Raw genomic sequence first — 27,447 nt, forward strand, 5'->3', positions numbered from 1 at the left:
TAATAAGTTTAAATCTTTGGCCAAGAAAAACTAAAATTGAAGTCATTACTACAATTGTGGAGTCAAGAGTGAGACTGGGAAACACTAAAGGTAAATACCTTTAAAAAAATTGAGGCAGAAGACTGAGTGTGTTTTTCACATGAGACTGACACAACAATGATGGTTGGTAACAGCAACATGGCTGTGGAAACAGTTTAAAAATCTCCCACTGAAAACACAAAGATACAGGCTTCAAAGGAACACAGGTAAATGAATCTGGGGATATTCTCCACCAAGTAAGTATAGAAATTTCCAGCTAATCAGAAACACAATACTAAATTTATAATGGCAAAAGTCTAAGTAGAAATAAAGCAACCAAAAAGAAGCAACAAAAAACACACGTGAGTTTTAATTTATTTTATTTTATTTAGAAGTAAAATAAAACATGACATTTCCATCTAGATACCACTGGCATATGCTGCAGTAAATTCAAACATGGAGAAGTGGGCTTAGCTTTCAGATTCCTCCCAAATTCAGCTCTTTCCTGTTGCACTGGAGCTTTGTGCAAGCTCTGACACACCTGAGGACACAACTGTTTAAGGCAGCCGCTGGAGCTCAAGCTTATCAGCAGATGGTGCTTCAAAGACATCATCTTCAACACTTTCTTCTATGGGCTTCATCTTTGCTGAAGTTCTCAGGTAAGGAGATGTGCGGCCTGGGCCTGTCACAGGTACAAAGAAATTACCAGTTAATTTAACAACACACACCTGCTACATAGACCTTTGTTTGTGACAAAGTGGACACAATCTGATGATCCCGCCCTAGTTGCTTCATGAGAGGATTTCTAAATGAAGGTTTCTTTGTTATTTGGCCATAGGCACCAGGAAACTCTAGACATGGAACAGCCATGCTGCTAAGATCTAGCAATGCCTCCTGCTAACCACAGACACAGCATTCTCCCCAAGTTCAGGGCAAACCCCAACTGAAGTTCGTGCCCATGGGGTGCCCACTGCTTGTTCCCCAGAGATCATTTTCTCACCCTTATGTTCACTCTCTGACTCATCTCCATGCAACTACAGCAATGTGAGTGGCTGCCCCAAGTGCAAAGGGCGTGTACATCTGCACACTGGCCTGGCTGCGGGGAAACCTTGGATGGGCACATCGTCAAAGCCACAACTGCCTTCAAAGCATAAAGTCATAGAATGTGCTGAGTTGGAAGGGACTCATCGGGATCAAGTCCAGCTCCTGGTCCTGCACAGGACACCCCAAGAGTCACACCCTGTGCCTGAGAGCATCATCCAGACATTTAGACCCAACACTCTTGAACTCTGCCAGGTGTGGTTCTGTGACCACTTCCCTGGGGAGCCTACCCAACCCCCCCCTGGGTGAAGAGCCTTATCCTAAAAGCTGACCTAAGCCTCCCCTGATACATCTTCGTATGTTTTGTGCAGCATGATAATGTAAAACTTATAAAAGATTTATACTACCGTAAACAACCACAGAGAAAACAAGATTTACAGGCAAAGGCCACATAACTTTCAACTGACAGTAATTTCACTGCAAAAAAACTACCTTTTAGAAAGGCAGCAACTTGTCTGCCAGAGCAGGACTCGCACCACAGCTATCACTGTCAAGACATTAAATGGAATTTTTGTGCAAGTTACCACTGCAAACTACCTCTACTGCAGTTAAATTTTCAGTATGAGGGTCAAACCAGAGAACTCCTTCGAGTCATCAGCTGGACAGTTCTGTTTTCCATTGTTCATTCAGAAATCGAATCTACATGTGGACATGTATTTTTCTCAGTATCCTCTTCTAGACTTAGACCATCACAACATGTATGAGGTTACAAACAGCTAGTATATTATGACCAATAGATTATGGAAATCTCTGAAATCCCATTTGAGAAGAATGGGATCAACAAGAACAAGAGATAAAGGCCTTGTTAACAGACTGTTTGCATACAAGCTAAAGATTTAAATATTCTTGAAAAAAATACCGATAGCTGTAACACACTCTTATTTTTAAGAAACATTTATCAGATATACAGTAAAGTGCTGTGTTAAGGAAGCCCACTTATGAGAAAAGACTCATTTACACTGTATGTGTTACACACAGAGAGCAATATACAGACACAGGCAACACCAGCAAGTTACGACACTAATGCATTTTTAAATTTCACATTCACAAAGACACTGTTTGGAATTGGTGTTTCAGAACTTCTTATGTTAAAAATGTATTCGTATTTTCTTTTGAGATTCAAAAACTACTTAAACTGACACAATACAAGGTTACTCAAGCACATTTTTAGACACTGACATTATTAAACATTTCTTCCCACACACATGTGTTTTATGACCTAAGCAAAGGGTAACTAGATCAATTAATTGGCTAATGTGCCCCACCCAAAGTCTGTGGGTACATCTGGATATAAAAGTGGTTTTTCTGTGAGATACCCAAAGGTAAAAGATTGCCTGAAAATGCTGAGTTACAATTCCAGCTTCTTCTTTTTTTTTTTTTTTTTTTTTTTTTGATCTTTGTTTCAGCGTAGTTTATTGTTATTTTTAAAATGGTTTTCTTCTGTTTAAAGCCACTTAGTTCTCTCCAGAAAACAGAAGTAAGCAGCCATAAGTTTGTACATGATATTATTAGCGAAGGTCTAATTCGCTCAGCCTGTTTGTTTCAAAGACATGCTCTTATTTGCTCCAAATACAAAATTTTGTCTACTGGTGCCATTATCCAGTGTTGGACAGATGTTCAAGTGACTGAGTCAGACCTTCCTTTCACTGCATTTTGTTGCCCTTTCTTGAGGGCCTAACCAAAATACATATTAAAATTCCTGTGAAATCCAATCCTGTTTTTAACCACAAGCAGGGAGCCTATAATTTGATAATACCACTAAAAGCATTACCAAACCAAAACCTTTTTACATTCCTGCTCAGCTTAGAAGTTAACAAATAAATGCATACACCAGCAAATAGGAAATGTCTAAAACAAGTACCACAGAAAAAGACACTGTATCTCTACTAAATATGTCAATGGGTGTCAAGCAATAGAATTACAGAATAGAAACTAATATCAAAATATTATTTAAAGGATTGAAACTAGCCTTGTGATCAGGTTAAACTATTTTTGCTTAACTCAAATTTTGGAAAAAGAGATACCTCTATTTCACTTACTAATGAATTACATACAGATGGACCACGGATGCCAAGCACAAGTGTCACATGATAAACAAACCCCACTTAATACCTTTTAGAGGATGCCTGCTGAGTTAATGTGATGTTATCAACAGAAAACATCATGCTGCAAACGACTCACTCCGTAAGCATTATAGAACTCTTGTTGGTTATTTCCTTAATATAAAAGCAAAAAGTTAGTTGGGTTTCTTGATTAATTAAATTAAAAACATACTTTTGTTAGTAATTGTAGTTTGGGACCTACTAATTAGTAATTTTAACCCTTTTATTACTAAACACTTTGAAATAGGATTAATATTAATTTCTTGAGAAAATGAGTCAAAAGTTTATAATTTATAGCACTGATAAATGCACAGTTTTAAAAGATGGGATTATACAAAAATATAAATGCTCATTTTTTCAAGAATATGGAAATTAGGAGAAGAAAACTTATTTGGATTATAGTAGTCAAAGTTATATTTATGGTGGGAGGTTTTGTCCACACAACAATCACTTAGCAATGACAAAACAGTTTTCCTGCAGAGTCCGTGTACAGTCCCTTCATTAATTTTTTTATTCTAATTAAAAAAAAAAGAAGAAAAAGTTTGAAAAAGTTTCTCACAAAATCTTTTGAGGCTTTTGGATTGCATTTGTTTGTTCTAAATAAACAAATGTATGCCTGTAGAAGGAGGATCCAGGGAACAGCACTGGAACTGTAAGCCTCAGCATGTGCCTTATAGTAAATCTTAAAAAAAAAAACAAAGACCAAAAAATACCTCAGCTGTTGCACTGAGAGACTGAGAGCACCCAGCAGAAGAGTTTTGAAAACACAGCAGTGACAAGGCAAATGGCAGATTTTTTTTTTCAGTTTTCCTTGTGGTCTGAAAAAAGTGCATACATGGCCACAATCCACACTGAATACAAAGCTTTAAGCAGAGCTCACCTTGGCAGCAACCCCATCATTGGCAATGACAGTACCCAGGAATAACTAACAAGCTATCTTGGCAAAAACAAAGATTGAAGCATTAGGGGTTCAAGAAAATTAACAAACCTTTTACAGCAGTCAGAAATTTCACAATCAAAATACAAAGAAGAAATAAATAACAATACTTTCCAAGGTGTGTATTGCACTGCTACAGGAGCAGTCCCTCTGCCTCCCCAAAAGTAAGGGAAAGCATTGGACTTGGGAGGCTGCTGCCTCAGCTGGGCTGAGGAATTTCAGAAAATAAAAGACACATAAACCTCTTGTTTTGGGTAAAGCACACCCTGTATAAAAAAAAAAAAAAAAAAAAGGTACACAAGCCAAGGAAAAGTATAACAGAGTAAAGTGTATTTATCAAGCATGTGCTAAGCACAAGTGCATCTTGGAGTTTGTGTAATTACAGCTGAACTTGTCATGCATTTCAAGTACTTTCTCCCAAAGCTGAAATACTGGTCTAAGAGTTTTGCTGTTAAGCCTGAAAGAGACAATTCTAACTAAACACACAAACACAGTTTTACAATTTCTGAGTGTGCAAATTCACCCAAAGGCTCTCTGTGCAAAGGAGTGGCTTCGATTTCACGGAACTTTGCTGTGTGTGGAACAGGTGAAAAGCCACTTGAGGGTTTAAAGGCAAAGATCAGAGAACAGACCAACATAGGAGACTTCATGGCAGGAATCTCTGCAGGCTGCCTGATCAAGAAGAGCAAGGAGAAGGAAGCCTTCTTTCAACAACTGGGTCACAGGCCTTGGTGCTCCTGGGGAGTTTTAACCACCCTGGTATCAGGTGGAAAGGCAACAGGGCTGGGAGCAGGCAGTTCAGGAGATTTCTGGAACGCAGCAGGCAATTCCTTCATACAAGTGATCGATGAGTCAACTAGGGAAGGCGCTCTGCTGGACCTGTCACTGATGAACAAGGAAGAAATCATCAGGAGCTGAAGGCTGCTGGTAATCTTGGCTGCACTGTCCAGGAGCTGGTGGAGTTTAAGATACTGAGTGTGTGCCAGACAAATAGTAGAATTACAACCTTATAGAACAGGGGACTGTGGCTTGCTCAGGGTTTTACTTGGCAGGAACTCATGGGACAAGGCTTGCAAATGGACCTAAGGACAGATGGTTGATTTTCGAGGACACCTTCCTCAAAACACAAGGACAGTTCATTCCAGTGCACAAAAAGCTGAGCAAGTAGGGTGGAAGGCTGGCGTAGATGAACAGGAAAGTTCTGACAGACTCAGAACAGACACACACAGAGTGTAAGTGGGGATGAGCTCCTTGGAGGGAACACAGAACCATGGCCCAAGCATGCGGTGATGAAATGAGGGAAGCCAAACCTCAGTTAGACCTGGATCTAGTGAAAGGCAACAAGAAAGGCATCTACAAATAAATCAGCAACAAAAGAAAGACCAGGATAACTGCGAGGCAAGAGTTCAGTGATGCACAGGACACAGGAACATGAGAAACTCTGAGCTATTCAGTAAATATTTGTTTTGAGTTTTTTCTTTAGAGGTTTGTCCTGAGGCCTGTTGGGGCTCTGCATTCAGTGCTAGAGACAGAGGGTGATGCTTGACTGACAGGAAACCTGGACTGAGTCAGGAACACCTCAAGTCCACAGGGTGAACACAAGGTTTTGGAACCACACGGGCTGCATCCAAGGGTGCCAAGCATTGGCTGATACAATTGCAAGGCCCCCTCTATCATTTTGGAAAGGTGACTGCAGTCAGGGGACACAAATGGAAATGCCAAGATCACAGCCATTTTGATGGGGAAGATGAGACATCCAGGCCTAGTAATCTAAATTAATTTCCCAGGAAGACTATGGAGCTTGTCTTCCTAGAAGCCATGTGCAAGCACACAAGGGGTGGGAAGGTGACTGGGAAAGCCATCACGGATGCTGATTACATCTGACCACCTTCCACCTTTGGTGGTGAGCTGATGGCCTCTGTGTATGAACGGAGTACAGTGGATGTTGTTTACACGGGTGGTAGCACAGCCCTCCATGGTCAGCCAGTGGGTCCTTCCAGACAAATGGGAAACAGGCTGGGTAGATGGACTACAGCTTCCGTGGAAAATCTGCTGTTCTGCCAAGTTCACAGGGTGGTGAACAGCAGTACAAAACCCAGCTGTCAGGTGGTTGGTTACCAGCAGTGTTCTCAAGGGCCAAAGCCAAGGCCTGTAATATTCAAGATATGAATGACCTGGTTGATGGGATGGAATGCACTCCTGCCAAATTCACAGACAAGAGCCAGGTAGTGAGGGAAACAGCTGACAGGCCAAAGGGTAGGGCAATGAGTCTGGACAGGCCATTGGAAAAAGAGAAAAGAGCTGACAAAAACGACAAGTTCATGAAAGACAAATCCCTGAACCTGGACATGACACACCTACACAGCGTTACAGCCTAGGCCCCAGCTGCTTGGAAAGCAGCTTTGCAGAAACAAACATGGGCATCCTGGTGGACACAAAATAGAACACGAGTCAGCAGAGTGCCCCGCAGTGAAGGGTGCTATCCATATATTGGGCCACATTAACAGCATATATTGAGCCATATAAGCAAGAGCATAGCCAGCAGGTCATGGAAAGAGATTAATCCCCTCCATCTGGCAATTGTGAGACAGGATCTGGAGTGCTGCATCAGTTTTGTGCCTCCCTGTACAAGAAAGACATGGACACACTGGAGTGAGAGCAGCAGGGTGCAACCCAGATGGCCAGAGGCTGGAGCAGTGATGGAGAGGCTGCAGGAGCTGGATGTGTTTAGGAACAGAAGGCTCCCAGGGGATCTGACTCTTGTCTTTGGCTACCTAATGGAAGGCAACATAGAAGAGAGAGCCAGACTCTTCTCAGAGGCATGCACTAAAGAAAGAAGGAAAACAAGCATGAGTTGCAATATGGGAAATTTTTTCACTGTGAGGGTGGTAAGTCCCTGCAGCAGGTTGCCCAGGGAGGCTGGAAAATCTTCCAACTTGGAAATATTCAAAGCTTGACTGGACATGGCTCTGCTCTAGCTGATCTTGCTTTGGACATGAGGCTGGACCTGGTAATTTCCAGGGGTCTTTTACTACCTCAGGTACCTCTGAATGTCCTTGCCGTGAACGGAGGAGAAAAAGAAAACAACACTGGAATTTTCATCAAACTATATCTCAGATGTCACCCTTGATGTTCTAGTAGGGTGAAGCATTAGTAGGGCTTTTTCCTCCATCTATTTGGGCATGCAGACTACACCAATGTTAAGGAAAGTAAAACCAGATAAGCCCTCCAGGTCTGAAGGTGTTACTGGATGAGAACTGTGAGGAACACAATGGAAAACAGATAATTAAACAGAAAGATGCAAATATTTGAAAATATTTCCTCTTCTTAGCAGAGACTTTAAGCATAACAAATAACATATAACATAATAAATAACAATAACAGTGGATTTTTTCTCATATATTTGAATTATAATCACTAAAAAATAGTATTTCCAAAATCAAAATAAATAATCCTATATTGTCCTTTTAAATGCTGTTTTAAATTCCATCCATTAAACTAACAGCCTATGCCAAATGCAAAAACTGAGCACCCTGCGGGGCTTTTTTATTCGAACACTGCTTTCAGGATTCAGGCTAATGTTGATGTTTAGATTCAGATGATCTAAAAACAAATGACAGCAATAGCCTAGAAAGAATAATTTAGAATGTTCTCATAAAGTAATTAAAATAATAGAAGTAAAAAGGTCAGACATGGTTTTTTCTCTCACTTCATTTGTTCTCTACTACTCCTGTCATACAAAGCACAGCAGAGGAGGGCCTGACAGGATACTGGGAGATTTTCCAGGTGACATCAAAATATTGGTTATATACCACATTCCTCCAGACCCTGCCAATACAAACGATCTCAGAGGAAAAGTAGGACACCAAGTTGGTGAGGGAAAATGTTTTGTTTGGGTTTTTAGTTTCTACAAGCACCAGTGAGAGACCAAAGGACATACTACTGTGACCAGCACTATACCTTCAGTTTGGCTCCATTACTAGAAACATTCCACATTATGCCTAAACATAAACATTATGCCAAAGATTATTCCTACACATGTTGGGGTCTTTTCCCAGTATGTACATGAGGCATCTGCATCTAAAACACAAAGCCTGATGCACCTAATCACTGCCCTATAGTTAAGTCCCTTCATTTAGCTGATACAGCAGCACCCAAAAAACTACACTCTGCTCCCACAGAGGGCAACAGGAGCTCTGCAGTGGTCTCTGATGGTCAACCTGAGCCGTGTTCAAAACTGCCACAAACTATTCTGAGCACTCACGAAGAGAGGATGCAGAGGAGGTCCCACGAAGAAACATCTGCAAGCCATCCTCGCTGTCACTGGTGCTGGCCATGCTGTTCCTCATCTGCATCACGGAGAGCTGGGAGCAAAGGCTGGGCTGTCGGTCAATCTTCTTTGAGGCCTAAAAAAGAAAGAAATGATTACTTTAAAAAAAGATCAGGCAAATTAAAATAAAAATGGAAAATTACTACTTCCCTTGTAATAGATGCTCCGGGCTCAGCCATAATTATACAAGAAAATTGTTATAGGATAAGATTCTATGCAGTGTAAATCAATTTAAATGACAATAGAAAATGCCAGTTATATACTGGAATTGCAACACTGACAAGTATGAAACTGCACATTAATTATTCAATCTCAAATTGCTTTTGTACTGAAATTTTCATGTATTTTCTTACAGAAAGCTTGGGGTTTATTATCTGGTAATTCATTATTTAAAAGTGATGCTCTGCAATTAAATGTAGTCTTTATGATGAGGCTGATCCTCCTTGCTAAACAAAAAAGCATGCTACATATAGAGGCAATTTATACCTTAACAGAAGCATGTTCATTTTCCTGGCTTTTCATTTCATCATGTTAGAAAAGTGGTGAATGTCACTCCTTCCCAGCAGATGACCATTTGGCTCTTGATTCTACTGCAGACTAAGTGCATCAGGTGAACATTATCCTCTCCCTGTCAAACTGTCTGAGGAGCTTCCATTTTGCTTTGAGTAGCCTTCCTGAGAAGCCTTTATACTACAACATTTATGTGAAGCCATACATTGTACCTTGTAAGGTATTACTGCAAGTCAGAATGCTATTTTAGGTACACGTGAAAGGTAGCAATCAATGGCAAGACAATAATGGATAAATCCACTTTATGGAATTTTAAAAGTCAGGAACCAGTATCCTATTTTGTGCAGAAAGGAATGACTACTTTCCCAATACTAGTGACAGTCTTCTCAGGTAGGAGAAAATCACAAGTTTTCTTACAAAATAAATTATACTTTAATAATACATTTAATAAAATAGAATATACTTTTTAAAAACAAATATACTTTAAAAATAAATATACTTTAAAAATATATACTTTTTAAATAAATAAAATATACTTTTCTGTTTTCCAACAAGAATTTATTTGATAGTTTTACCTTCTTACTACCATATTGAATACGAATAATCAATACTCAATACTCTACATACACAAGTCAACCCCACTATTTTCTGATGAGATTGACAACAGTTAAAAGATATCAAAGACACTAATAATATTTCTATTTGAAAGTGAAGCTTGTGAGAGGTAATATGTACATGGAGTGCTGGCAATGGAAAAATTAAGAATTTATTTAACAGTTCTCTTGCCAAGTTATGTAGGAAGAGCTCATGCAACGGGATTTTTATTTTAGGAAGAATAAGAAGATACTACAAATTTTCCAAATGCTCACTCAATGTTTACAACATACATTTTCAAAACTTACTATAATAAACCAGCTATAATAATCCTAAATTTATGTGATTTTTGCCACTGAAAACAAAGACTCAGTACAAACTGATGTTAAAGAGAGCAGATGTTAAGTCAAAAGCGGGGCAAAATTTGTTGGATTTTCTAATTCTTCAAAATTATGATAAGGAATAAGTAAGGAGACAAAATTAAACTAAAGCAAGATAGTTCATATATCCATGAGTATGCCCAGACCACTTAATGTTTTATATATTTATAAATATATAAATTATATTTTAATTATATTTATTTATATTTTATATGTATTTCATTATTCCTTCCACTAACTTCTACATCATAGCAACATAATGGTTTTTTTGGTTTTTTTTGCATTTGCATCCCTCAAAGACATGTTGAAATTATTCTTCCTAGCAATCAGTATTACGTAATTGTTTGCCCCCTGTAAGAAATTTTTTTAAAGAAAAAAACCCTGAAGCTTCTTGTTACAAAGACACTCATTTGTTAGTGAGAAAGGATATCCAGGGAGAAGCACCTTTTTAGCTACTGGCGATCATTTCTAATAGTTAGGCAGAAATATTTCCACAAGCCGATCAGTTCTGAATCTTATTTACTCATCTTTCTTGTACATTACTGTGCTGACTTTAACAAATGTTTCTTCTGACAGAAATGTTGCACTGACTCACACCTTGGCACTAAAAGGCCACAAGTGTGCATTAAGTAGCTGATGGCAGCAAGTTAAAATAAGGTGCTTTAAGAGCATTCAAAATTGAAATAAAAACACATTTGTACGTGGGAGGAAAATTTCCAAAGAAAACTTGAAGTTGTTTACCTTGTCATTTAAGGTTGGGTCATTCAATGAATAAAGTTTATTTGTAATATCTTTGCCAATAAGGTACTTAAAGATCTCATAAAGAAATGGCTCAGACTCCAGAAAGTAAGTCAGCCGCTCCCTGGACCAGCACAGGAACTTGCAGTTATCATCAGCAATAATGGTGACCTGGAAAAAATACATGCTTAGAGTTAGCACATGTAAAAATTTTTTAACAAGAGCACACATGAACATGCTTTAAAATAAGTGAGTACATTTTATTTGTGACTCCAGTTAAAGTAACTCTTAAAGCCATAAAGCTTTTTTGTATCCCTTTATTATGAATGTGATAATTGCAAATATAAAAATTCTCAGCTATTTATTATCATTATATTTGTAACTGATATGTGTAGCCAGTTTGTTTTATAGAAAACCTGGGGAGAATAACAGGGAAAATCTCTCATGAGTTCCCAAACTGTAAAAGCACTTATGTAAGAGGAAATTTATTTATGAAGTCAGTCCTATAGTGATGACAAGCTCTTGCAGTAGGCCTATATGTAGCTTGGTTTTATTTTACATCACCATCACCAAACAGGAACAACTGGTATCACCCAAAGGTCTCCAACAAAGAGTTTTTAGCAATAAAAAAAAAAATAATTCAATTTTCCTCTTGTAACTGTCAGCCCTGGTGATCCCGCAAGTACAACCTTGTAGCAGTTGAGCCAAGCTCTGTTTGCTCAGTTATTGACAATCCAGTTATAGGTAGTCACAGGGGATTTTGCCCCCTCTCATGGGAGGATGGACGTGCCAGGTTCATCCCCCTGTGTCAGCAGAGGGCAATGCCACACCAAAACCCACACTGGTCATACCCAGGACCAGGTTTTGCAAGGGGGAGTCAGGCATCTATGAATAAACCAAAATCAGGTGCTTTCTGCTTTTACAAGATAACATTACATCCTGGAAAAAAAAATCCATTAAGTCCTGGAAACAATGGAATACTGTCACATATCCACGGATTTTTAACTCCACAGACTGAGGAAGAATTCCCCAGCATTGCCAGCAGATGGGGTCCTGACGACTGAATCCGTGTCTCTTGCAAGGCTGCTGGTATTCACACGGCAGTAACAAGCAGAACCCACGAATAAAGGATGCACTCTGCTCCAGATCACAATAACCTCTAAGGCGGGCAGAAGCTGAGGCACGACCCTTTTCCCTTGGGAGGGACCGATGCCTATCCAGCCTGTCCCAGGAGAAAGGGGCTGTGCCAAGGGGCAGCCGGGCTGTGGGAGGCCCTGCTGCTGCCAGGTGAGTGCATCTGGACAAGTCTCTCCCCCTGGCGTAAGCCCAGTGTTTGACTGGAACACATGACATCAGTCACTGATTTTAGAGTCTGCTCTGCCTCCCCTTCTGCCACGCTGTCAGTGTGGATGTGTCAGTCAGTCACAGTCTGGTCATTATTACACACACCTAGCTAAAGAACATCAAGAGGTAGCAAAATAGCCATTTCTATCGGAAAAAATACACCCTTCCCTAAAAGTATTCCACCTCCCCAAACTATAATAGGATATATTTAATATACCCTTATTGTTCCTGCTAGAGAAATATACCCTTATTGTTCCCCATATGAATATTTTTATTCAAAATACTGAGATAATTTTCAGCTTATGTTGCTTTAACAAACTGCAAAATGACAGAAGTATTCATACACTTTTATAAATACCAATTTCTAATTACTAGTGCCAGAACTTCTAGAGTTTAATTATTACAGCAGCTCTTTTTTCCCTTTTCTTTTTATTGAACCACTGATGAGACCTGTTCATATCATCTTTTTCCATCAAAACTGCCTCTTAAATTATTTGTCCTGAACAATCTCTTAACATAAATAAACTTGGAAACAGTAACAAATAACAAAATAGCAAAAGCCAGACTGCTCAATACACAACATTATAACAGTGTTTTGCAGCATTTAAAAGTTCTTCTTGATATGGTCCATCTTCAAACACCTATACTAGAAGGATAGCACAATTATGCAAGTCAAACAGTTCACTGTTGATCAAATTTATCAAATCTATTTTTTTAATTGTCTCACCAGCTCATATCCAGTGACATTTAAAACAAGATATACCTGGAATTTCTCACCCCGGTTCATCTGCGTTGATCGAAATTCAGGAGAATCTATAAAGGCACAGGGGTAAATATTATGCAGAAAATGCCCTCGATAAGACACCTTCATTCTGGAAATAAAAAATGTATGAAACAACATTTTAAAATCATGGAGGCTGATTAATTTAATCAAAACTTGGGTAGGACTACTGACAACAGTAATGCAGTAGGAAACAGGAATAAATACGTTCATCTTCTGGAATATCACTCCCAGAGCTACCCTGTTTTCTGCCTAACTGATTCCAAGCAGAACAGGCTGCCAGACAAATAGAGAATTGATGAACATGGCATGTATCCACAAAACATTGTTATTCAATATGAGAAAGGTCATGTTACACAGCCAGACCGGAATCAGACTTCCCTTAGGTAAGTAGCTTTGTGGTAATGAGTAAGAAAAGCAATGGAGCCTGACATTGCTGCTGCTGTCAACAGAAATTGGTTAAAATATTGGCCAGAATTTAGCATGAGTTTCAAGATTACAGCTTGGCCATGGGCATATATTTCACCCTTTCTCACCTGGATTCAGTCTGCCTCTGGGCAGTGCACCTGCCCTTCTCTACTTGCACGTACAAGTGCAATGAATCAATTCCAAAGGCCTGCTGTTTTAAATCCTACTGGAGACATACTTCTTCTTCCCTCATGCACCGTATTTTTTAACCTTAAAACCTGAGAATGGACAACTACGATGTCTAAGACTCAAACAAAACTCTTGCTCATTTTGCAAGACACTGCCTTTGGTACTACACAAATATAATTCCCACTAAATCCATGCAGCTGCACACGTAAGTGGATACACACTATGCTTGCAGTAAGAGATATCACTGTCACCTGAAAATGGTGTCAAAAAATAGTCTGTAAGTATAGAAGCATTTGACTATAGACCATAGCATACTACAAACAATTGCAGCCTCAATAATTTTCTAATTTATTCAGCCATGACACAAAGCATACGACTGTCCCCAAACTTTTATAGAACCTACTTCCCCTTCAGCAGGATGCTTAGCCTATCATCAACTGATGTTTTATCTTCTGCTGCATAGGCTTGACCTGTCTTCAAAGTCTGAATGTTGCAGAATTGTCCAGTTAGTCTTTGGAAGAGCTCTGGAGGCACATGGAGAGGTTCAAACATTCTCTTGTAGAGGCTGCTAAGCTCCTTCTCTATCTTGATCTAGATTGGAAAAACAAGAGAGATCAATAAACAGATGCATTAGTTAAAAATGGGTAAGACTGCACACATGCTTTAGCTTGAGGGACATCTTTGGCTTCATTATGCTTAAGCAAGGAAAGAAGTGGTAAATGTGTGATGCCTATCCACAAACACTGCCTATGATAGGGTGACCAAAACCTTACCTAAAATTAGCCAGGATGGCACACTGGTGCTTTAGAATGCTGTTCCATCCAAGTGCCACATTAAATCACACACAAGGAGCCCTCTGAGATCTCTGTTGGGGCAATAGTGACTAGGAAGGACTTGGGCAAGAATTATACAGAGAAAAAAAATGAGGCTGTCTTTCACACTGCATGCACGCATGACTACAGCTATCCCTCAGGCTCTCCTGAGAGCCCCTCTCATCCCTGAGCTTCTTGGCTTACTTGCAGTAGAAAAGCAAGTCCTGAAAAACAAACCAATTATATTGAAACCACATGTGATGAGGGAGGGAAAAAAAACCCCATAAACATTGCCAGCTGAACATCCCACATCTAAGAGCCCACCCAAACTCAGGCAGCAGCAATGAGGGAAAGGATGTTGGCTGAAATCCTGTGCCTGGAAGTCTTCCCTGAATGAAGGAAGCAGAGGATGAGACAATATCACAGCCTTCCTGAAAGCAGAGACAGCCTGAATAATGCCTGCATATTTGCCACGAGGAAGACAAATTAGAACAATAAGCATCGGATAATGAAAAAAAATAAAATATACATAGAAGAGAGAAAAAGGAAAAACAACCAAGAAAGAATGACAGAAAACAAGAGAAAGAGGCAAGTTTCTGACTCATGTTCAAGTCTTCCCTCAGGACCTGCAGGTCCTTTTCTACAAAGCTGCTTTCCAGCTGGTCAGTCCCTGGCATGTGCTGATGCACGGTTATTCCTCCCTGGTGCAGTACTCCACACTTTCTGTTGAACTCCATGAGGTTCCTGTTGGTCCATTTCTCCAGCCTGCTGAGGCCCCTCCAGATGGTTTCCCAGCCTTCTGGCCTATCAGCCACTCCTCAGTTTTGTGTCATCGGGGTTCACATATGCCCCACCACACTGACATTCAGCCAGATTTCAATTTCAATTAATTTCATTTAATTTCATTTTCAATTTCATTTCAATCCATCCAGGCCACACTTCAACAGATTCTCTATCAGGATTTTATACAAGACAGTGCTGAAAACCCTACCAAAATTAAGATTGAGGATACTCACCATTCTCAGCTATCTGGCCAGTCATTTCATCATAGAAGGTTATCACAGAATGGCTTGGGTCAGAAGGGCCCTTAAAGATCACACAGTTCCACCCCCTCTGCCATGGGCAGGGACATCTTCCACAAGACCAGGTAGCATAAGAGCTTCAACCTGACCTTGAACACTTCTAGGGATTGTGCATTTACAGCTTCTCTGGGCAAGCTGTTCCAGTGCCTCACCCCTCTCACAGTAAAGAATTCCTTCCTAATATCTAATCTAAACCTACTCTCAGTTTGAAACCATTTTGCCCCTTATCCTTTCACTACATGCCCTTGTAAAATGTCCCTCTCCATCCTTCTTGTATCTTCCCTTCCAGTACTGGAAGGCCACAATCTGGCCACCCCAAAGCCTTCTCTTTTCCAGGCTGAACAACCCCAATTCCCCCAGACTTTCCTCACAGAACACTTCTTCTGTCTCTGTGCTCAGGACCTCAGAGCACTGCAGCTGGGATCTCATCAGAGCAGTCACTTCCCTGACCCTGCTGGCCACGCTGCTTTTGATGTGGCTCAGGACACAACTGGGTTTCTGTGGCTGAGAGTGCATATTGTCAGGTCAAGTCCAGCCTCTCATCCACACCCAAGTCCTTCTCTGTAGGGCTGCTCTCAATCTGTCCGTCCCTCAGCCTGTGTTGATACTGGGGGTTGCGCCAACCAGGTGCAGCACCTTGCACTTGGTCATCTTGCATTTAATGAAATTTCCATTGGCCCACTTCTCAAGCTTGTCCAAGTCCCTCTGGAAAGTATCCCATCCTTCAGGTGTGTCAAACAACTCAGCTTGGTGTCATCTGTAGATTTGTTGAGGTTGCACTCAAGCCCTTTGTCTATGTCAGTAATGAAGGCAGTAAATAGCACTGGTCCCAATACAGACCCAAATGGGACATCACTTGTCACTGATGTCCATCAGAACTCTGAACCTTTGACCATTACCCTCTAGAGGTGACCATTCAATCAGTTTCTTATCCATCTGTTATCAGGCTGGTTAAGCATGGCTTCCCCTTGGTAAATCCTTGCTGACCACTCCTGATTACCTTCTTGTGCTTCATGTGCACAGAAATGGTTTCCAGGACTCTCTATTCCTTCTTTTCAGAGATCAAGTTGAGGCTGACCAGGCTGCAGTCCCTGGTCCCTTCTTGCCCTTTTTGAGGAAAGGAGTGGCATTTGCTTTCTCTGTTCCTCACTCATTTCTCTCAGTCACCACCATTATTCCAAGACTGTCGGGAATGGCCTTACAATGACACGAGCTCCTGTGGCTGTGTGACATCAGGGCTCATGGACTTACTATGTCCAGTGCATCACCTGACCTAAAGTTACACTGGTTTTACACTGAATCAATTACTAGTTAAATATTCCACAAGCAACTACACTCCTATGAAATTCAGGTTTTGAATTTCCTGTATGTTCCTTATGCCACAATCTTTAGTCCCTCAGAGGACATCTACACAGACAAAACAAGGATTAAAAACAAACATGCAAGAGAAATTGTATTATGTTAAGGATTGTCCTGAACATATTTTTGTTGTTCCATATACCCACAAATTGTTTAAAATATGTTCCATATACCCACAAAGCTAGATGACTGTTTTACCATCAGGTTCTCCAGGAACTCATTCATTTTTAACAGCTGTACCAATTTAATTTGCACTTTCTATGACACTTTCATGACCACTGCAACTTAAAGAAATACATTTCCATCTGAAAAAGGAATTTACGTAGCTCCTTAGACTCCTGAACCCAAAACCAGGCACATAGACATGAGGGCAAATTTTGGCTCTGGAGTGTTAATCCAATCCCTTAACTAGCACATGGTTCATGTTTCATGATCTTCCTCTAGTGTGTAATACTTTGAGGGGAAAGCAGGTGTAGCCACTTTCTTAAAGACCGATCAGATTGCAGGCTGTAGCTGAGCTTTAGATGGACTCCCTTATAACAGACCATTCCCCCTTCCCAAGCACAGCTGACTGCTCCTCCAGTCATGCTTGTGGGTCATATTCCAAACAAGCCATATGGGTAGGTGTAATGTTTTCTTCAGCAGGGGTTGAAATATTCTGGGATGCTGCCAGAACTCCGAGTCAGACTGATTAGAGTCAGCTTCCACTCCAACTAAAAAAGCCAAATTTGTAAAGCTCCAAGGAATCAAAACCACTGAAATAATCTTCTGGTCAGAAAAGAAACTCACGGTGATTTTGCATGCTCCATTTAATAAAATAAATATTTAACAACCGAACATATAAATTATTCATTTTGTAATATGACTAACTTGTAATTATTCTGCCATTCCTTTCTTTCCTTGGAAAGATCTTTTGTAAGAATTACCAAAACTGATTGAGATGGGCAATACAATAGCTGCAGAGAGAAAATCTCATTCAAAAATTAGTTCCTAAGAGTTTTAATTTTTTTCCCCCTACTCTTTGTCCTCCTGTAGGAAAAACACTTAAAACAGCCTTGGGGTTTATAATAAACATGTCAGATGGCTAAAAAGACTTCTGTGACTATCAGGCATCACTTCAAGTACACTTGTTGATTATAGTTTTCAGCCAAGACTCATATATTTTTAAATAATTACTGAAAATATTATGTATTACAGCAATTAAAAGAACATAATATTTTCCATGCAATGTTCATAAATACTGTACTTTCTCAAGGGAAAGAAGACTATTGAAATTAAGCCTCAAAATGCAAAGAAACAGCACTACCTGGCTAGTCTATCAGATCTAATTTTTGGCCGAGATGTTAAGTTGCTCAGGTCACATAGCACAGCTGATGGTAATCTTTGGGTGAATCTGTGTTCCATATTGGAGGAACACTGCTGTAGGTAGAGCCTCTTCCTTTTTTAACACATGTACTCGATTTATCAACTTGTTGTAGACAGATGCAATTTAACCTTTAGCCTCCTTTTATATGCTGTGGTTGTCTGCCAGAGTGTGAGCAGTGCAGTTTATGGGAGTGCCAAGCACCTCACTTCTGCTGTGGCTACTCTGACACTGGGCAAAGGCTACAGAAAGAGAAAGCAAAGTTAAAGGCAGGTGCTCCAGGTCTCCCCCTCTTAGATGCAATTTTTTACCGATTTTGGTGACTGAGTTTATCAGTCAAGTTTCATATTCTCACAAAATTCCTTCTTTTTGTATCCACCCACAGAGTACTGCAATCACTGCTATCACTTAACCTAACTCCTACAAATAATTCTGCTAACAAATTTATTAGAAGATTTAGTGAAAACAGCTGCCCCTTCAACAGGATGAAATCTATACTGTAATGCATAAAGTACCCCAATCTATGCCAACACAGCTTTTAGTAGACAACTGTAATTACAAAATAATGTATTTCCTTCTTCATTCAGTATTGATTTACACATTATAGGGTGATTTTTTTGTTTGGTTGTTTTTTTCATTCAAGCTCAAACCAGCACAACATCCTCCCAGGATGCTTTTTCACTCACCTCTTTAGATTTTTGGAAAGGGTTGGACAGGTACAAACTCAAGGACCATTACCTATGTTAAAGGTATTCACTTTCACAATTCACTTTCAAAATACAGGCAAGATTAAAGGCTTGGTTTCCCAGGGAAATGGGTTTCTGTAAGCTGAGCACTCCTGCCTTTTGCAATAATTTCTGACTTTGGGGGCCATTTCCTGTCCCGTCTGACAGAAGATTAGAAGCCTATTAAAAAGGCTTAATTGGGGGGGTTGAAGGGAATCAAATACTAATTTGTTTGAGGGGAAAGACTGCAAATAAATTAATTCTATACTAGAAACCAGAGTACATGCATGGGATATTTAACTGTGGACATCTTCAGAGTAGGTAGAGTCTGGTCTCACTGGCTTCTCCCTTACCTATCTCATCACAACTGCTGTTTTGTGTGTGTGCTGGACAGCATGGCCATGGCCACCTAGCAGAAATACAATGCAGTTTCATCATGTGCTGCATCTCACTGGTGACATAAATCAATTGAATAGGCTGAAAAAAAAGCATTAGCAATACTAACTAAAGAGGAAGTTACCCTGTAAGTAGTAAGGCGACCCTTCAAGAGCAATTTGAACTAGAAATATTTACTGCACATCTACAATTGTCTAGTAACAGATCAGCCTAGTAAGTTTTAGCTACTTCCTAGGCAAGACAGAAATCAAGCTTCATGCTGCCTTGCCAGCTAATTTCCTAGCTGCTTTCTTGCACAGGCAGTGTTGAATTGATTTTTTTTTGAATTGTTAGGTTTTGTTTTCTCTTTTTTTTTTTTTTTGGTACAAGTTGTTGCACACTTCCAGAGTGTGATTTTGGGCCAAACACAGAAGTATTCTGCTGAAAATGTGTACTAATCCATTGGTTTGCCCAGCAAACATGGGCAAAATTTCCTTTTCTTGCATCTTACTAGAGTGCTTGTAAAATTCAGCTGTTATACATACCGGTCTTCTTTTATACACTAGGTATATGAAATGCAAAAGGTTGACAACCAAAAACACAGAATTCCAGATCATTATGTCCAAGGCACAACGATAGAGTGTAGCCCAAATGATGAACAGTGCACATCCTGTAAAAATTAAAAAAAAAAAAAAAGGAAAGAAGTTATATTTCACCAAATAATAAACATTCCCAAAAAACCATCAAGAATATGTCCACTGAGTATAATTATGCTGAAAAGCAATATATTCAGGCAAGTTCTCTGGCTGAAGACATGCAACAATAGCTAATCACTGCAATGCTGCAAACAGGCACTGAGGGCAGGCTGACAGACTGCAGCCCTATTACATGGGACTGCAATACTGAAGTCACAGTAATTCAGATCAGGATGGGGCAAGCACAAAGGTGCAGCCCACGATGATTTGTTACTGAAATGAAGTAGAAAAGAGATGGGAGAAAATTAGATGGCTCACAAAAATTTGTGTTGCACTAATTAGACAAAAAAAGGCTAGAAATTAACGTTCACATCTAATTAGCTAGGAAGAGTTGCATAAAAACTTCCCAAAGTCATAAGCAGATTTTTTTGAAAATTAAAATAAACTATTATTGCTGATGTGACAAGGTCACATAAGGAACCTGAATTCTCCTGTGTAACATCAAAGACAAAATTTCCAAATGCTTACTCTTTTTTTAGTTGCCTTGCTTTGAATGATGACTCTTGCTTTAAAATACAAGGCATCGTGTATGAATAGGGATTCCATTTTCAGCCTACAAAGATAATATTTATCAAATGATAGATTATGTATTAGTGAGTCTCTCCCAGATAACTGTGAGCCTACCATCCAACAGAGATGGCTGGAGAGGTCACAGTTATATTTTCCCTTAAGCTTCCTGCAAAGACAAAAAGGAGACAGTGCTAAATGAGTGTTCTTACCCCCTTTCTCCCTGAAGATGACCTTGACTTAATGAACTCTGTACTATCTAGTCTGTCTGGGTTGTTAACTGATGAGGCAGCACTTACATATGGATTAGAAAAATCAAAATATAGTGACTCTTGATCTGACTAATAGTTAGACTGCAAGGCACAGGAGGATATGAAGTCTGAATGTATTGAAAAGCAGCAATATTGCAGAGCAGCACAGAGGTGGGACAGGGTCAAGGCAAAGGGAGCAGGTCCCTAGGAACCAGGCCTCATTACTCATTCTGCCCATTGAGTAAATCTGCTCCCTGCTGCCACCCCAGCTTGCAAAACTCTGATTCCCTCTCTGCTCATACAAGACCTACAGATCAAAACGGCAGGCCCAGCAAGTGCAGAGCTCCTTTTGCTTTTAAAGCCAAGATAAAAAGTCTTGCAATGCTCAGACCCTTGGTTACCAGTGCAGTGCGTTTTAAGAAGTTACCCTATCACAGCTATAAAATAGAAAATGCAAGAGCATTGTAAATTCAAATTCTACCATAAAATTGACCCACACTATAATGCCAATAAGCATTCACTTAAAAATACTTGAGCATGCTCTTGTTGGATTGGATTTATCCCTCTTACACTGCAATGAGTCACTATTCCTTCTTTGATCACAAGGATCTTGTCCCACACAAGGTACAGAGGCTTTGAAATAGCTGTGAGACTGCACTGTTACAAATCAAACCACATCGCTCAGTCTCAGGCATGCCAAATTTAGGTTTTCCTCTCAAGTCAGATTCTGGTGTCACAAGATTCCTACCATGGTAGAAGAAACACAAATGCTATCAGAACACAGAATGCACTCCCCATCGAAAGGCTGCACTTCCAAATCAGCAATGAAAATAATGCTGGTGACCCACAAGTGCCACAGGTTTGAACTCACATTAAAAGAATACATGGGCTCACAGCAAGCTCCTCAAGGAAGAGCTCACCTACCTCAGACACACTGAGCCAGGGCACCTGCCAATACACAGTCCCAGTACTTAAAAAGTAAAGGTAAAAAAGAAGTCTAAAATAAAGGTCTTAATGATCAGGCATAACTGATTTGAAATAAGTGGATTTTAAACATCCAGTTACATCTGACATAAATGATGTCCACTTGTCTTCAAGCTGACATTTTCACAGGTTTGAAATTGCAAATTACAGTTCTAGGAAGTTTTAAGAGCCAAGGGTTATATAATCTTTCTAGAAAAGGTATATCAAGGTCAAAACAGATCCAGTCTTAGACCAAAACCACCTTCATCAGAGCAAAATGGCCATTAATAGAGGCAGTAATTTCACCATAAGCTGCACAGACCAGCTCCATATGGTCAAACCCAGCCATTTGTGTCACATTCCTGTCTCCAGAACAATTCTCCTACCTATGGTGAGCAGGCCTCGCAGAAGAATCATATGAAGATTTAAAGTAGTTGGAATAACCAGTCCAACTGCAAAGCAAATGTTTGCCACGTGGAAAACAAGATGATGAATCTCTTTCCAGTTTTCACATGCAGTCTCATTGAGAGGATCAAGGGTGGAATTTTTTAAGTCTGGAACAAAACTTAGTGGAGTAACGGTGAGTGGGCTCATTGCTGTAGTATTCATCTTGGAGACTCCTGCAAGGAGAGGAAAAAAATTCATTGTGCATTAAAGTGAAACATAGTAGACATACATATGGATTTTTGGGTTGTTTTCTCTCTTCCCAAGATGTATTTTCCATTATCATTCATGAAAAAAAAAAAAAAAAAAGCTCTAAAAGGGTAAGCTAGGTCTATAGCTCAGTAGTGCTTTGCTATCTTTTTCACCTAAATCACAGCTACCAAAACAGAGAGGCTACTAAGTCTGCTGCCAGTCTTTTAGGGAAATCACTTGGTCTGCACAGTTTGAACAAGCTTGCAAGACCCTTGTCTGTGTGTGGGACTATTGGAGAAACTGAGATAGCTAAAGACTATTCCTAATCTAAATATACATAGGGTGTTTTTGTTGTTGTAATAATAAATATAGCACATATACCTTTTGCCTCAATTAAATGGAAAAGGTATCTGTGGGCAAATCCCAATACAGAACAAACTATTAATTTCTATTAAAATTTCTATTAAAAACAAACTACAGGGAGAAACTGGAAGATTTCAAGACATTGTCTTTAGAATATTAAAAGCTGGTCTCTCTGGGTAACTGCAGTCAGTGTTACAAGCTCTACAGAACGTTTCTGAACCCAGAGCAGGTCTCAGCAGACAACTGCTCCTAGAGATGTCTGCAGTCAAATGCAGGAGAGCCCTGCTCCCAGCAAGGCATGTATGGTCTCTCACTGCCACAGCAGTAGAAATTATATGGAGGTGGGTCCGAGTCTCATTAATGAACTATATGCACTTCATCACTGAGCCAACAAGCTCCATAAAATACAATGCAGCGGAATTTGCATTTGATTAAATTCTGTAGAGACAGGGCACGTCTCTGATGTGTGTCATCACTGACTGCCATGTAATTCATCTGCTCAGCAGACAATTTTGGGTCACAGTTAATACACTCTCTTTCCTGCAGACTTGATATACTCTTGAAGCATCTCTGTTAATTGAGAGTGTTTCTTGGCCTGTAAAATAAATTTGAGTTGCTTCATCCCTTTTATTGTTTTCTTGCGATCGACCTGTGTACAGGGCATATGCAAGCTGGGCAGTTTTCAAAGTAATTCAGTGTTTCAGACCCCTCCTGAAAGCAGAGGGAAGAATGAAACCCTCAACCCTGTCTTACGGTTCATCTCCTACGCCCAGAGCCTGTCACAGCTAAGGGATGCTACAGAATGTGCAAAAGCATCCTGCAGGATCAAACACTAGCACAAATGCGGCGTATCTATATCTGGTTTGAAATTATTTTCAAGGAAAAAAAACCAAAAATAATCCTAAATATCTAATCCAAAATACACAATTCACTTATTTCTTAAGACATCACTTTCCTCTTTTCATTCCTACATTAGTTATTCACAAAGATTAATTAAAATGTGGGGGCTTGTCATAGCCCCCACTATTAGCAAACATCAGCCCTATTCAAATACACTTCTACTTTCGTTCAGCTCTTTCACACGAGTTCATCAAGAGAGTCATTAGAGCAGTTTCACTGTCCTGACAAAGCCTCTCACACAGTGAGCCAAAGCCTGAGCCCATGAGAGGCTGCAGGACTGGCATTTTAACGGGCTCATAAACAGGAGGGAATTGCTAACTGGATAACTATGTCTGTGCTCATCTTACACACAGCTCATCTGGGGCTCCTGTTGTTTCCAAACAATACAAACTCCTTACACTAGAACAGCAGGATCTCTAGATCTTAAAAAAAATAATTGGGTGAGTTTCTACCTATATTCAGCCTTTTACTGCCCAGTCACGTGCCAGCAAAGGCACCACTTAAAATGCCAACAGAACAACGAAACTCACACACAGAGAAAGTAGAAACAATGAAACACACAGAGAAAGTAGAAACAACGAAACTCACACACAGATACAGAACCAGGCATAAGTCCTTCAACTCAACATCAAAAGAGGCTGCAAAAAGTAGTTTCAGTTGAATCTGATCACAGATCAAAGCAGCCTTCCAGATGCTTGATAATTTTTATTAGCAAAATTCTGTACTGCTCCGCTGTGGGAATAGAGGCTCCCTTACCCTTTCGTTTCAGCTCTAAAGCATCACACATAAGAAGACTGGAAACCCAATGAACCAAATTAAATATGCAGAACCTGACAATCTCATTCTCCTTGCAGCACAGCCAAAACACTGCTCCCCTTGCTCTTCCAGAGACTCATGCAACAAATCACCAGCCATAAGCTAAAATAATGGAAGGAGTTTCTGCAAGTGTTGATCAAGCAATTTAATGCATCCACAGTTGTAAGAGGACGTTTAACACTTTTGAAGGTCAGGTTTCCCTACTAGATTGCCTCAATTAGAATCCCGAGAGCCTAAATCTGCCCACCTCCAGTTTTTTATAAACTTTGTCTTTACTACCTCAAAGTCTTTATATGAATACCTTTGAACTTCACTTACTACTCACAAACAATAATTACAGCTCCCCTGACGTACTGGAACCAGCAGAAACGAGAACTTCTCCATCATGGTGGTATTAAAAAGCTGACAGAAATAGATTGATGCTATCTGCAAAATGACACAAGGACAGACTTAGATAAGGGCTCTGAATTTCAATTATGGAGACTGCTTTGGGGATCAGGAGAAAAGGCACACAGGCAGAGCTAAAGCTGTGACCTAAAGTGTTTGTCTACAGGTAACACCAGAAAGACAAATATCCAAAACGTCAAAAAACAACATCACTGTAATTTTTAGATCAGTTCTTTCCTAGCACCTACTGTTGCCAAATAATACTGAAGAATGAGGGAAAAGTCTGCAATTCCACAAAAGAGCAAGCAATTATCATTTTTTACCTTATGTGACCGCAGAAAGCCAAAAATTAATTTGGAAGTACAGATTCAGGCCTTTAAAACTTTAATTATGTCTACTCAGGATTAATATAGCACAAGAATATTTAGTCATATGCTTAAGTCTTCAATGCAAAGATACGTATTAATATCAGAAGTTAAAAAAACAACTAACATAGTCAAATAATTTTGGAAAGTTGGGGTAAAATAGCATCCACTGAAATGAAAGCCTTATGGGACATAAGACAAATCATTAAAAGAGCATTTTTTAATATCCAGTATATATCCATCATATGGAGTCAGATTTACCAAAACAAGAATTTGAAAATTCAGATGATTGAGAACTCAAGCCAATTTGTTGTTCAAACAGGAGGGGAAAAAATAGGATATATTAAAAAAAAAAAAAAAAAAAAAAAAAAAAAAAAAAAAAAAAAAAAAAAAAAATTTATTTTTAGAAAAGAAAAAGAAAAAAAAGAAAAACTTAATTTTGAACCTAACAGAAGTTACTGTAGCTTAAAAAAAAAAGTTATTAAATATTTTTTTGTGCATGAACTTGATACAAAGTTGAGGTAATACTTGGTGATCTTAGGTCAGAAAATACAAATTCTCAGAAAATAAACGAGGTGAGCTTACTCTAGGATTCTGCTATACTCAACAGCTTTATACAAGAGACCAAACTTCTGAAAAGCATTGCCGAAAGATTTAGTCTACAAATATTTGGGCACCAAGATGGCTTTAAAAAAAAGAGTGAATTATATGGATAGCTAATCAACATTCACAGAAGACAGACATAGCAGAAAATTGTAAAGCATTTGGTTCTACTATGAGAATCAGTCAGCCAAGCTGACACAGGACAGTGCTGAGTGTCCCACTTGTGTCATTACCCACTTTACTGAGATTATTCATATCCCACAGCTTTACTGGTCAACATTATTCAAGTGAGCTCTTTAAATCTTTACTTGAGTATGTTTCTATAACTTTACAGTCAATGCAATAAAAAAAAAAATTAATTATAGCCGCAGAACTTTAAACTACTTTTCTATGGATTTACAGCACAGAAGCTGCATAGATATTTTTTACTACTAGAGGAAGCATAGCTGAGTTAATCACAGTTTAAATTACCAATCTCCTCTTTTACAATGCAGTAGGAACGAATAGGAAAGTGCTATAAGAAAGTATGCTCTTTGCAGCAAGTCACATCCAATTAAACACGTCAGTAACTACAGAAATTTGTTACCCAAGAGAAAATGCAACAACACGTTCATTCTTCATAGTCAACAAAGTATCCACACGGCGAGAAAACCTTCCCCCGCGGCAGCGCGGCCCGCAGCGGAGCGGACGGGGGCTGTGCGTGCCCTGGGGCTGCCTCTCCCTTCTGCTTTCAGCGCTCGCAGACGGACCCGCAGTGCCAGCCCGCAGCCCCGCTCTGCGCTCCGCAGCTTCGTTTCAGCCCCCGACGGGCGAACGCCAAACCCACCCTTCGTACGAAACAATGCTGAAAATAATTTTTAAAAATTGAAAAGGGTCGAGCAACCGGTCCCTTTTCCCCCAAAAGGACCGCTTCGAAAGCGGCAACCCGTCCCTCCTCCCCGCGGGCAGGGCACAGGAGGGCGACCGAAGGGAACGAGGGACCAGGGACAGGACGGCGCGTTCTCCCCGCTGGCCGGGCGGCTCCGGGCGCCCACCCCGGGACCCGCCGATGCTGCTCCCGCCGCCGCCCGCGCACGGAGGAGCGCCCCTCACCTGCCCCGCGGAAAACTTTCCGGGCCGCCCGGACAGGACGGCAACAGCCCGAGGCTGGCGGTCCCGCGGCGGGCACGGAGCCGCGGCTGTGACTAAAATAGGCAGAGGAGCCGCGGGAGCTGCGGGCGGCGCCAGCGGGGCCGGCACCGAGCGGCCGCAGCGCGCAGGCGCCTCCGCCGGGCCCGGGGCCGCGGGCGCGCCGGGAGGGCGGGAGCGGCCCGGCCCCGCGATCCTGGGAGCATCACCCCGGCACCCCTGGGAGCGTCAGCCCGGGCACCCCTGGGAGCATCACCCCGGGCACCCCCGCCCAGGCCGGGGCCTGTGGCTGCCGGGCAGCGCGCAGCCGAGGCGCACCAAACAGGTGGGGAGAGGCACCGCGCAGAGGTGCAGCCGGAGCCCGCGCCCGGGCAGCCTGCCCAGCTGTTGTGTGGTTAAAATTAGAAAGGCTGAATTCTCCCCTAAACCTGGGGCAAGCGGTATTGCCCCTACATGGTGTGTCAAGGAGCCGCAGCAGCCTTTGTAAAACTGCTCTTCTCAGCTCGGCACCTGCTGTGGTTGCTTGGTGATGTTTAAGAGATGTCACCAAGTTTGCTCGTGTGGCAGTTTGACAGCTCCCAGAAACGGCGTGCTTCCGAAGCGGGACATGACCCTCCCCGCATGT

At 40.7% G+C, this 27,447-nt stretch overlaps 1 protein-coding gene across 5 annotated transcripts; it reads right to left on the reverse strand.

The window, feature by feature from the left end:
* Positions 1-381: 381 nt before the first annotated feature.
* BVES (blood vessel epicardial substance) lies at positions 382-26,942 on the reverse strand. Of its 5 annotated transcripts, none has more exons than XM_041477997.1 (10): positions 26,787-26,881; positions 26,281-26,538; positions 24,665-24,765; positions 22,011-22,244; positions 19,694-19,818; positions 13,836-14,023; positions 12,818-12,926; positions 10,714-10,881; positions 8,423-8,564; positions 382-700 (listed from the first exon to the last, which is right to left on the reverse strand). In XM_041477997.1, the coding sequence occupies exons 4-10, from the start codon at positions 22,231-22,233 to the stop codon at positions 576-578; spliced, it is 1,080 nt and encodes a 359-aa protein (XP_041333931.1). In that variant the 5' UTR covers positions 22,234-22,244; positions 24,665-24,765; positions 26,281-26,538; positions 26,787-26,881; the 3' UTR covers positions 382-575. The 5 variants fall into 5 exon arrangements, with proteins under 5 accessions (XP_041333931.1, XP_041333929.1, XP_041333927.1 ...); XM_041477995.1 differs by having other exon boundaries at positions 24,658-24,765; XM_041477993.1 differs by lacking the exon at positions 24,665-24,765.
* Between the last annotated feature and the right edge of the window lie 505 nt (positions 26,943-27,447).

The sequence above is a fragment of the Pyrgilauda ruficollis genome, unplaced genomic scaffold, assembly GCF_017590135.1.
Source record: "Pyrgilauda ruficollis isolate IOZ18807 unplaced genomic scaffold, ASM1759013v1 scaffold43, whole genome shotgun sequence".
NCBI classification, from domain to species: domain Eukaryota; kingdom Metazoa; phylum Chordata; class Aves; order Passeriformes; family Passeridae; genus Pyrgilauda; species Pyrgilauda ruficollis.

Coding starts and splice junctions, on each gene's coding strand:
- BVES (XM_041477993.1), bottom strand. CDS start 26,308: ATGAACGTGTTGTTGCATTTTCTCTTGG. Junction 22,245..26,280: donor GTTGTTGCATTTTCTCTTGG/GTAACAAATTTC, acceptor CTCTCCTTGCAG/GAGTCTCCAAGATGAATACT. Junction 701..8,422: donor CTCCTCTGCATCCTCTCTTC/GTGAGTGCTCAG, acceptor TACCTGTGACAG/GCCCAGGCCGCACATCTCCT.